Source organism: Haliotis rubra, unplaced genomic scaffold (genome assembly GCF_003918875.1).
Source record: "Haliotis rubra isolate DU_JTF1 unplaced genomic scaffold, ASM391887v1 Scf389, whole genome shotgun sequence".
NCBI classification, from domain to species: Eukaryota; Metazoa; Mollusca; class Gastropoda; order Lepetellida; family Haliotidae; genus Haliotis; species Haliotis rubra.
Window position 1 is genome coordinate 863,198 of NW_025767067.1, and position 13,287 is coordinate 876,484.

Sequence of the window (13,287 nt, forward strand, 5' to 3'; positions counted from 1 at the left end):
CTCTGTCAAAACCAGAATCCTCGTTCCACTGTTAGCAATTTTACCAAACATCCTAAGGCAAGAAATATGAATGTAAATATACTCTCTCGTAGACTCAGCTTATGGTTTTGTATGCGTTAATTATTTACCGACCGCCCACCTATTTCCAGGGAACCCCACAAGTTAGAAATTAATTCTACATATATTATTGCAAGTGGGTATAACTAACATTTTATGACGCTTTTATCAATGACAGCACGATCTCTGTCAATGGATGACTTCCCCTTACTTCAGTATTGTTTGGTGGTTTGTCGAATACCAAATGTTTCTTGAAGGGACATTGTCGCCCTCACAATAGAAGCAAAAAGTGTCAAATTAACCAAAGTGCGACAACGTACCTTCTACGTTCCATAACTTATACGGAGGATAATATCTATATGTAAACAAAAGCATGTTATATCAGGGAGACTATATAAGGTTGTAGAGTATCCCTGGTTATATTCACCATTCAAGTTCTCTTGAAGGAAACCTAACAAAATTTAACTTTAGTTTTAACAATTCACGGATAATAAATTAAATGGGCATTTAAATTATTGTACAAATATATGACAGGGTTGTTTCGTAAAGGGATGGCATCCTCGATGGAAACCACCGATAGGTAAACCTACAACGGTGAGCTAATATCACTGTTTATATAAAGGGGTTCATGAGTGAGTTGAGTTTTACGCCGCTTTAGCAATATTCCAGCAATATCACTGCGGGGGACAACAGAAATGGGCTTCACACATTGTACCCATCTGGGGAATCGAACCCGCGTCGACGACTCATGAGGGCTCGTGAGAACACAGCTATAATTAACCTGACACGAAATTAAATTTAATACACAGTAAGTTCGTATTATGTGCAAGTAAACGTCATAAACAGTGGTTTCATATGCTTCATTTACTATGGCCAAATATCGTATGAATGCGCATTTGAAAATATAGAAAAATACGGAAAAGACAAAGCAGGTTATCATTTTTGCCTTTTCGTGTTTACATATCACATATTTAAATATATCTAAGAATGTGTATTAATAATTCATAAACTGATTATTCATAAAGGGTCTCGTGCCTTACGACTGTTCAGAAACCAGCGTGTCAGATTAACTTCGAATTTGGATGACCTCATCAGTTTGTGATATCGTAGACTGACTGACTGACTGAGTTGAGTTTTTACGCCGCTTTTAGCAATATTCCAGCAACATCACGGCGGGGGACACCAGAAATGGGCTTCACACATTGTGCCCATGTGGGGATTCGAACCCGGGTCATCGGCGTGACGAGCCAACGCTTTAACCATTAGGCTACCCCACCGCCCCCTGATATCGTAGAAGACAGGGACGATTCGTGATTATACGTGATATGACCTTTGGGTCCCATAGTACCTAACACGGTGTCTACCGTCAATATCCACACAATGTGACAATTTGCTATCGGATGCGTTAGATAAACTTTGTGCGAAGATGGTAAAAGAATTAAATTTATCATCAGGTTGGACATGTGAACAAAGTATATCATGTTGACTTTGTACAGACTTATCTTGAAGCAATCGTTCCATGCTGATTAATCGTCGTCTCGTTAAATAAAAATTCAAATAATCATCAGACGCGCACCTGCTTCTCATGCATGTAGAGCGTGCGCCTACTGGGTGAGTGAGTTGGGTTTTACGCCGCTTTCACCAATATTCTAGCAATATTACGGCAAGGTACCTAGGAAATGGACGCCACACGTTGTAACCATGTAAGGAATCGAACCCGGCCTTCATCGTGACCCACGACACATAACCACAAGGCTACACCACGAACCATTGAGCGAATGAGTGCTTTGAGTGAAAGGCGTACTCCCCAGTCTAGTGCCTAAACTCACTAACTCACTGATGCCTACATCCACTATAGATCATGACGTTGAAGTAAATGCCTTGTGTGCCACTATTGATTGGGAATACATAATTAATATAGTGAGCAGAGAAAGGCTCATTTCATAACTTGCTTGATAACGGTGTTAGCATCTACACAGAAACGTCGCCTATATTGTAATAAAGGACCTGTATATCCATAGAACTATCCCCTTGTTCAAAGACATATTTGTTAAACAACCCGTACAAAATTTGTCAGGACTTCCAATCTGACCGTGCGTATTACCTCGTTATTTAGGGGAGCGTTGGGGATAGCCTAATGGCTAAAGCCTCCGCTCGTCACGCTGAAGACCCGGGTTCAATTCCCCACATGGGTACGACATGTGAAGCCCATTTCTGGTGTCCTCCGCTGTGATATTGCTGGAATATTGCTAAAAGCGGCGTAAAACCATACTCACTCACTCCTTATTCAGGGCATATGTGAGTGAGTGAGTTTTGTTTTACGCCGCAATCAGCAATATTCCAGCTATATGGCGGCGGTCTGTAAATAAATAAGTCTGGACCAGACAATCCAGTGATCAACAGCATGATCATCGATCTACGCAATTGGGATACGATGACATGTGTCAACCAAGTCAGCGAGCCTGACCACCCGATTCCGTTAGTCGCCTCTTACGACAAGCATGGGTTGCTGAAGATCAATTCTAACCCGGATCTTCACGGGTTCATGGCATATGAACTGTATATATGCATACTATCATAATGTATAGTAAGAGACTAGAATATGTTTCATGCTATTTAGATTAACCATTGTCCATTACTTTTAATATTACTTATCGATATCTTGTCTCGTGGGTCTCATTTGCCTCATTCATTTTACATCTGTAAAAATCGTCAAAACTATGATGTTCGTAACAATAGCAGTGTTTATGCTTGCCATCGTTGTATCCATTGTGTTGCCTTATCAGTGATGTCTAAGTCAACTTCGAGGACTCATTGTCCTGTCACAACTGACTTCCCTGCTATAACGCGGTTGTCCCACCGTAACCGGTTATACCGCGTTAGGCATTACAGACTTAATGTCTCAAAACTTTGGGTCCTAAACATTAACAAGATTTCACACTTTAATCCAACTCATGGAGAAGCATGTACAATGTGAATGACCCCCTAAAATGTACGTACAAAGTAAGTGCCCCCTGCATATCATGTACAACATCAATCACTCCTTGTTTGAGTGGCATTTTTAGAAAGCATAGAACAAGTTTTTTGATAAAACCCATGTACCGTTGTCAAGCAAGAGTGATACATGATACATGACTACCTCCCCATAAGAACATAAATGATATCCTCATGGTGATCCCCTTTCCCCAGAAAAATGACCCCCTTAAAATTTCTCTCTTCTCTCCCCCAAAAAAAAGTCATAAATTATGAAAGGTCCCAAACTGAGAACATGTTCAGACCCTGAACCAACAGGGTACTTCGCGACATGGAAGCAGTACATATGATTGGTGCATGGCACTAAAGGCTAAAACTATCAAGAGAAGACTGTAACCCTTGACAATTGTGTGTTGTACATTACCAATGACGACCGCATGACGACTTAATGTTTCTAAGCAGCCAGTACAAAATGTCATAAATGTCGAAAGTAAAGGACACATTTACAACCCATCTAGAACAAAACAACCTTGACAAATACAATTCCCCCCCCCCCCCCCCCAAGGGGATTGTGACGCTAAAATAGCATCACGTTATCTAATGTCACAAAAGGTAAATATATCTTGTGTAGCTTTATATAGTGTTATCACCCAAGTAGTGACTGTTTATTCCCCTGTGCTATCTATTGGCTGGCTGACAAGCGGCGGACCCATATAATAGTACACATGTCCCCTAAGTATAGTGGTTATCACTGGCGGATCCAGAGGGGGTCGAACACCCCCCTTCCTCCTTGAAAATGACTAAAGACCACATAATGTTTTGCAATGGCGGAGCCAAGGTGGCGTTCAGGGGGTTCAACCCCCTGAATCCCCCCCTTTGAAAATGTCTGGATCCGCCTATGGTTATCATGTACTTTTACGTAACTGTTTGCTTCATTATGTATTTTTAACTGAGCTCTTTTTTTCCATAACTTAGATGATTTCTCGAGCATGATAATGTTAATCTTTATGATTCGGGACCACTCGTGTCCTTCCGGAAATCAGTCGTGACGCAATCATGTTACGGGAAAGACCGAGTAGCGACGAACGCCAACAAGTGGAAATTCTTACATCGATTTATTATTTTTCATCAACAAAAAATAAATATACATAACATATGACACTGTATGTGATCTGTGATGGACATGGAGTACTATGTACACATGTATAACAATCAGTGACGACATGATCAAATACACATCACCGTAACACTAGGTAACATATTCAACGTTAGCACTTAGTACCAAGAATTATTATGCTGTTTTACATTCCCAAGTTACATAATCATCATTATCACATCTGGGTAACGGAATATATAAATATCATCGTAATTATCAGCACCTATATCACAAGAATTCCATCATTTCCGTGAATACTAACGCAAAGCTCTTCAGCATAAGCGAGTCATAATAAATATTTGGGCACTGTCGCAGCCATTTATGGCGAAGCGGAATGTCTGTACGGGATGGTGAGAGAGTGTCTTCGGATTGGCGCTGCTTGGAACAATACTTCTGTTGTACCAATTCGTGCCAGCTGAACGTGGGTGGTTGTAAAATATATGTTATTTTGGTAGTATCCGCTGCCGGTCGTTCATAGACCAATGTCCAGCATGATCCAGTCGAGACACGGATTCTGACCAATGCCCTGCCGATGTCTGAAGCCATCATGCGTATATCTCAGCCATATTGAGCAAAACAAAATGGCTAAAGTCGGGGTATAATATAACAACATTAATGTATTTATAAGAATATCCAGCACTTTAGTTTCTTGAGGAACGGGTACACTGGCAGCTGTGATGGTATGACAATCACGGCATGACAAGAGACAAGGTCATAATGTCTTTGAGATCAGTCCTTATATGGCCCTAGATCAGTTATTCTATGGTTAACGATCAGTCATTCTATGGCCAAAGATCAGTCATTCTATGGCCAAAGATCAGTTATTCTATGGCCAAAGATCAGTTATTCTATGGCCAAAGATCAGTCATTCTATGGCCAAAGATCAGTTATTCTATGGCACAAGATCAGTCCTTATTTGGCCCAAGATCAGTCCTTATACGGCCTATGTTATTCTATGGTCCGATGTCAGTGACTTTATCACTGTCTGTGTAAACGTTGGTTCAGTTCCACTGTTGACACCACAGTTTACACACTGAATGTCTATTGCCAAGTATATGTTGAGGCTGCGCACAATATAATACTATGTGTAATAACATGGTCAACCTCTGTTCTTGATCACTCTAGTTCTTCCGTGACTGGTTAAGGCGTAGAACTAGAGGAATGGTGGTGGAACAAAGCCTTCAAGGTTTCGTGCTTCGTTGTGCAATTTGTTTACCATTTGTTTCCTGACAGTCAGTAAATGGTCTCATTATCAAGAACATTGATAATGCCATGTATGACCATACCGTGACCGGCCGAGGTCAAGCTCTGACCGCCATTGAAAGACTTATGTAGAGAACGCTTGTCACGGGGACACAACTCTTGTCGGACTACTGAGCGGATTTGTCGCGAAGCAATTCGTTGACTCTCTGCTGTGCTTCTTCGGGGAGTTTTTCTGGTTCCGTGAGAATGCAGGAGTTGAGACTTATGTGCCGCAGTGCTGATAAAACACCTGGGAAAAGAAAATCTAGATATAATTAATTCTGTGAAATACGACAACTGAAAAAGGAGTTGTTAAGTGAACTCAATACAAGCAAAACATAGATATATATCTAGTGTATTATATCTACCCTCATTCAGATAAATACCTAGCCAGATTGACGTACAACGAGATGACCAATCAAATTACACGAGACAAGTTCTGCTGAAACACGGCCATGACTAAGCTGGCCGCATGGAACCGTCGGAGTTACCAATATGGCAGATGGTGACAGTAACACTATAGGCAAGTCTTTGGATGGAGATCGGGTATTTATGACGATAAGTGAGTGAGTGAGTTAATTTAAGTCACCTCGGCAGTATTTCAGCCATATTGTGACTTGATCAAAATATACAGTTATCACGATAAAATGGAGAGGGGAGTCTTCCGGTAGAACTAGAAAACAAGATGCGACATTGTGAAGCAGGTACTTACATGGCCGGAGATTGACGAGAGTGAGATGTTCTTGTGCCCAGTCACGCACGGTCTGGAGGAAGGAAGTAGGTGTGGCGCTGGTCACAACACGGGTGTAGGACTCAAACAGCGGACGTAGTATTACACTAAACTGTCACGGGTTAAGGAAAATAAACTGCTTTCATTGGATAAAATACTCACGTAGAGAATGAACGTCTTTGAGAGGCGTTTAGAAGTAGCAGTATTAAGTAAGTTTAAGATATATTATGGAGGAACAACGTCTTTGGGAAAATTAGGATCGGAGTAGGTTCAAATACCATTATTAAGCAAGTGAAGTGCAGCAGAGAAGGGTTGAGAAGCTTATATACGAACACATTCATGCATATATCGTATCCATACAGGGTCCCAAATACTGGCGTAGGCTAACTGGCTCCAAAATATTGACGGACACTTCCGTGCATGGTGTTATAGAATTCAATATTCTTGACGTTAAACCCCATATCGCCTTGAAATAGCATGTTTGTAACAACTCTTTCTTATAAAACACTTAAACACTTAAAGGCGACAATTTGTGTTCGAGCGACACGTTTCATTGAAAGGATACGATCCAGAACTTCCAGTTTTCTTGTGTTCTTGACTTGAGATAGTCTCGAACATGGTCTCCAGGTGACAGAGTGGCTTCTCAACAACCGCAATACCCGTGGCCGGAAGTTGTTGGTGAAACGTCCTGGAAACATGAGAACATGCATGAACACTGGCAACAGCTATACAACTGACACACACACAGAACAACTCGGCATAAACAATTGTTGCACAGTAGGACATACACTGACTCCACTGCAACAATCCCCACAGATCAGAGTTAGAACTGATCTTCAGCAACCAATACTTGTTAGAGGTGATCATGCTCAATGACTTGGTCATCGTATCCCATGGCCGATGGCCATAAAATCAATCATTGTTTACAGATTATTTACAGACCGCAGTCAAATATATGGAATATTAATTAGTGCGGCTTTAAAGAACACAAAACTATTACAAGAAAAAGTTAAGTACATAAAAATTGTGTCTATGAATGGCACATTTGGCTATACTTGGGCCTTACTATTCCTGATACAGATAGCTTCAAATATAAAGAAAAGTCCACGTACTGGATTTGTGAGTTTAAGTCTGCTATTTCCTGTCTGAGCGCTTGTAGTTCCTCTTGTTGACTCTTCAGATCGAACTTGAGCCCACGAACATGTTCTGCAGCTGCCGTGAAAAATAAGGACTTCAATAAAAAAACACGTAAAGTCACGTATCTTACATAAAACAAATTAAAGGACACCAGATTTTGTCCATAAGACTATAGTTAATCTGTCGTCTATTGAGCAGCAGTAAATGGGTACCCGGTAGGAAGAGATGGAAATGTGTCTGTTAACCCAGTACCCCACTAAACAGCTTTGGTTGCATAGTCTCCACAGAGGTTGTACCGGTTGACATAGTTGTAAGTTTCTAGCTCATGCAGTAAGTTATCTTTCCATGCGTATATGTAATAAGGGAGTGTGGGTTTACATCGATATCAGATATAATTGCAGCAGCTTCACGGCAGGGAATACAAAGAATGTGCTCATTGGGAGCAAGAGTTGTCTAGCGGTTAAACGTTGGAGTTTATATTCGTGTTCTACAACAACAACAACAACAACAACAACAACAACGCGTGTATGGCGCTGAACCCCATACACGCATAACCGAAGTTGGTCGGTTTGTTGTTTAACGCCGCATTCAGCAATATTCCAGCTATATGGCGCAGGCGGCGGTCTGTTCATAATCGGGTCTGGACCAGACAATCCAGTGATCAACAGCATGAAAATCGATCTACGCAACTGGGATACGATGACATGTGTCAAGTCTGACCACCCGATCCTGAAAGTGCCACACGTTGCTGTAATGGCGGCGTACCCATCCGGAGGGACGAATCCGAGACTTCAGTGTGGGGAATCGAATCCGTGCCTTCATCGCAATGAACGCGAAATTTCCTGGAATAGAATCGAACCTGGTCTTTGGAGGTTACCCCACCGCCCCTCATACATTGATACATGAGTAACAAGAGATTTAATACCTTTGTGTAACTTTGCCGATTTACTTTCTTTGGTTGAGACGCTTTTGTCCTCTGCGAGGGCAGGCACCAATTCTTTTAAGGTTTCAAACCCCGTCTGAAATTGAAAATATAATTATGACAATATAACAAAGTAAATACAAGTATATATAGATGTGTAAGTACATTTGCAAGCTCATATGTAAATTATGATAATCAACTTAAAATTTAGAGTATATATTTTACTGTGGGTAAATGCGGCCTCTGAACATACCTGTATTTTATTTCTCCTTCGGTACTCGGCGTTAATATGAGAAGACCTCTTGTGGCGGGGGACGGGATTGACAAGCCTGCCACCTCGGGGACTTGGTGACACGGGGCTGTCGGAGGGTACATGCGGCGGCGGGGAGGGGCTGGAACCAGGGGGACATTCTGGTAACGGTGGGACCGAAAACAACGAGTGTGCGGTAGTTGATTCTGGTTGTAACTGTAATGAAAAAACCCTGATTAATTTAAATTATTTAAAATCAATAAATATGTCTGGAAAATGTATCGCCTCAATTTCTGGATGACTGAAAAATCCTTGAAGTCACTATTTTGTTGAAGCGTTGGAAGAGTGTTGGTGTTGTCCAGCTTGAAACTTCAATGACCTTGAAACTTGAGACCAATAACGATTGTGTTAATTAAACACAAACATCCAAACTCAGATCAAATAAAGATGGCAGGACGTGTAGTAGACAGTTCCAAAACGAATAATACAAAAAACACTCAACCGTTCTAATACAAAACAAGTTTAAACTTAATTCTTTAAGTTTAAGAAGAACAACAGGTGTCTGTATATATGTGCCTGCAAAGTGTTAAAGGACCTGTTGGGGCAGGAGAAGGTAGTTACGAACGAGTCTCATTGTATCCATCACCAGACTGAATATGGTTAGAGAGTTTCTCTTTTACTTTAACACGAATTTGAAAGTGCTTCACTATATGCAACGGAAACTCTGTCACGTGCATTATCTGGCTTCACTACATACCCCACGCCCCCACCACGACGCCATCTGATTGGCTGACGGCTGTGTGTCTCCATCAATCATTGGTTAGCATAAAAAGGCACGAAATCAATACCACGTGCGTATGTTCACACATTCTGTGAGTTAATTCAGTGAATGATATATATCAACGCCATTCGAAAAAAACATAGTTCCGGATAAAAGTTATCAATGACTGACACAACGCTGCAAATAGCTAATCATTAAAACACAATCATTTATATTGACATTAATGCTAAAATGAAGTGAAACAAAATATAATCATCAAAAATATTGCGGAAATAACCGAGGAATTCCAAATGAAGTACCTGTAACTTTCCTAAAAACTCGTCACCAAAATTGAGAAAATCATCCTCCAGTGTGAGCCACATAACATCAGTGGTGTTCTGATGGTTCGACATTCTGCCTCTGTGTATTACTTGTAATACTGAGAGTGGCGTTCACTTGTGGGCCTTATATCATATCCCACAATGCATCACCTTATTCAAAAGCTGTGGCATCGGTTCACAGGGAAGAATGTTTTCGTAATATCAGAGACCTTATGTTTCCGGATGACCAAATGCCAAAATATGTGAATTACCAAACACAAACATTGCAATTTTCACAAAAGGATTAACTGGAACTTATACTCCTCTAACAAGTCGCAAAAACAGTCCTGGGTTATTATTTTTTTCATTTTTCATTTTGATTCCGAAATAAAGGGGGGGGCTGGGAATTGGAATGAGCAAAAGAATACAGTTGAAGGGAATGGAATATTTGGGGATAATACGAACATATGAATTTCTTGTATTTTCATTTTATGTATTTGTCGAATGTGATACAAATTATATAAGGTCATACAAGAAACGCGATGTCCATTGTTTAAATGCCAATGATCTATTAATTATTTCCTCATCAACAAATATTCATAATATCAAGCAGCTATTTTGATTACAATTTATTCCCAAATTCCGAGAGCATAAAATCGAAAAAGCATATATATATATATATATCCCTGGAGAGTAAAGAACAAAACATGTTGGAGAAACATGTGTTTTATATATATATATAAACATGTATATATCTCCCAGCAACTTCCCTGTAACGCTGCTCGTGCATGTTGATATCCAGCCAGGAGTCTCTGTAGAAACTCACTATAGTCTCGGTTTCAGTGCATTGCTCTCCCTGCTGAAAGCGGACGCATTGCTCTACTGATAAGGTAAGTACTCTGAAAACCAAGGTTCGACTCGCAAAGAGGTGACCGTTTATCAGTTATTTCACAAAGCCTAAGAGCCCTTTGGATATACAAACAACGTTAGAAGGAACTCAGTCTCTGTCTCGTGCTGAAAAACACTGACGCGCCATAAAATATAACTCACTCATACACATGTATGTTTAACTGCAACCTATTGACACATGCAGGATTCATTTGCATGTTTGGTGACGAATGGACATTGCAGAAATATGTATATATCACAGCTATCGTATATTGTACATAGACAAGGTTTATGAATATCACACGGGCGTATAAGCAGATTTGGGTTCAATACTGTTTTATTCCCCAACGAGAGATCAGAGAATGACGTCATTTTTCACGTGGCAGCGTCATCTCAACCACCGGGTGCTATATGACGTCACTATCTGACTATATGAAAATGTTCAATATTTTATGTGCTTTATTTATCATACAAAGGAACCGGCCGCGATTACTTTTGAATATTACAAACGAGTATTGAAATATCTGTACGAGAAAGGTATTCCGAGAGATTAAGAGGATCAAGACTTGACAAATTTGTCCCCTGAAACCACCCGAGAAATGCTTTCCGTTCGCACAATTGGCAAAATTTATAACAGTTTGTGAATGTATTATCTATCTAAGCGTATTCGTGCACGTGAACGTATATAACTAATTTTATTTTAATATATTATTGTGAATCATTTGCAACTGTACGAGCTTGACAAAAAACTGCATTCTTTCTTTCAAAAGTAGAGAAACCGTTGCCACACCACAACAGAAATGCGTTCACTCATGCTAGGTCACATGACTTAGGAGGATATCACGTGATATCGCGGAAAAACAAATGCCCCCTTACCTTCTCGCTTGATAACTCATCACGATGTTTTTGCAACCATATTTTCCTAGGATCCCTCTTATGACTGCCAAGCCGTTTCGGGAATACTCTGGCTTTTCGACTTCGCTTACATGGCCTTACGTTTCCTTCTGTCGCTTCGTGTCTCAATCGTTGAACTCCGGCGCCGATCACATCCGAACGGCATGTTTTAGAAAACGCAGTTGGGATAATTGTTCTATGTGTCCGAGTCAGTCTGGCTGGCAACATAAATTTAGTTGATGTCACTTTCACTATGATTTTGATTTCGCCTTTGAAAGCCATAACTATATAGCGTCTGTTCTCTTCGAAGGATATTGTGGCTAAGAACTTGACGAACAAGCCCGTCCCGGTTTTATAACTGCGCTTTGACAGCCTGATTCACATGCGCCCGCGTCGATACATCACGTGTGCAAAGGCTCGTCACTCATGAAAAGTCACATGTGACGGTATGTGAAACAACACTCACCCACGCGTGATCCACGTCATGGATTGGTTCAATTTGTAAAAAATAACTGCACAAGCATGATGCGTCGCCAAGGGAGGCTTTTGTCGAGTTATTTTTGTCGTGTAAGCAGAAGTAATACCCGAACACGTGGAAACCGGCCGGCGACCTCATGTTGTATTCGCGTATGATTTAGTTACGTGGCATGACGTACGTCTAAATCATAAAGTTGATGACCGTTTGATGATACTTAAAAGGATGTTTTATTAAATGAAGCCACCGTCTTTTTGGTCTCTTTGTGTAAAACCTCGCTTTGTCAGGAAAAAAATAAGCGCTATTTTACAGCGTCCAAAGAATACAGTTTGGTATTTGTATTTATTAAAAGACCCAAATCGTCCCTGAAAATGAAATGATTGATTCCTGTTAGTACACAATATGTGTCTTTATTTTCTGTGAACACTTACTTTATTCCATTTTATTCCTTATCAGAATGGTTACATCGTCAGATCCAGAAAGGCAACATTTTTGAATACCGAAAATATTAAACAGTTCAGAAATGTACGCGTGTTACCTAGAACAACGTTAGACCGTTTCGATGGTGGTCTGGTGGTTCGATCCTCTGTCGCCTTACACCAAACATTGTTCTGTTTGTTACCTTGTCTGGGGCTCGTCATTAATGAAATACGCTGTTAACATGCGGCATGGTATATTCCAGTGCATTAATCATTACTTTGTATCATAATTTCGAGATTACATTACGAGGAAGATGTTCCCGTGAAGTCCTTAATTGTACTGCCCGCTTATCTGGGATAGAATAACTAATAGTTCATGGACGTGTCATCAGTACAACCTTGGAGTAAGGCTAGACTGGTAGAGTTACTACACAGCTATGGACGTGTCATTCAGTACAACCTTCGAGTAAGGCTAGACTGGTAGAATTACTACACAGCTATGGACGTGTCATCAGTACAGCCTTGGAGTAAGGCTAGACTGGTAGAGTTACTACACAGCTATGGACGTGTCATCAGTACAACCTTGGAGTAAGGCTAGACTGGTAGAGTTACTACACAGCTATGGACGTGTCATCAGTACAGCCTTGGAGTAAGGCTAGACTGGTAGAGTTACTACACAGCTATGGACGTGTCATCAGTACAGCCTTGGAGTAAGGCTAGACTGGTAGAGTTACTACACAGCTATGGACGTGTCATCAGTACAGCCTTGGAGTAAGGCTAGACTGGTAGAGTTACTACACAGCTATGGACGTGTCATCAGTACAACCTTCGAGTAAGGCTAGACTGGTAGAGTTACTACACAGCTATGGACGTGTCATCAGTACAACCTAAGGCTAGAGTAAGGCTAGACTGGTAGGAGTTACTACACAGCTATGGACGTGTCATCAGTACAGCCTTGGAGTAAGGCTAGACTGGTAGAGTTACTACACAGCTATGGACGTGTCATCAGTACAACCTTCGAGTAAGGCTAGACTGGTAGAGTTACTACACAGCTATGGACGTGT

At 40.8% G+C, this 13,287-nt stretch overlaps 1 protein-coding gene across 1 annotated transcript; it reads right to left on the reverse strand.

Annotated features, from left to right (window-relative positions):
- Nucleotides 1-4,130: 4,130 nt before the first annotated feature.
- On the reverse strand, nt 4,131-11,731 carry LOC124286641. The gene is made up of 7 exons (XM_046723038.1): nt 11,312-11,731; nt 8,471-8,683; nt 8,221-8,314; nt 7,271-7,370; nt 6,724-6,846; nt 6,141-6,270; nt 4,131-5,678 (listed from the first exon to the last, which is right to left on the reverse strand). The coding sequence occupies exons 1-6, from the start codon at nt 11,609-11,611 to the stop codon at nt 6,261-6,263; spliced, it is 840 nt and encodes a 279-aa protein (XP_046578994.1). The 5' UTR covers nt 11,612-11,731; the 3' UTR covers nt 4,131-5,678; nt 6,141-6,260.
- Between the last annotated feature and the right edge of the window lie 1,556 nt (nt 11,732-13,287).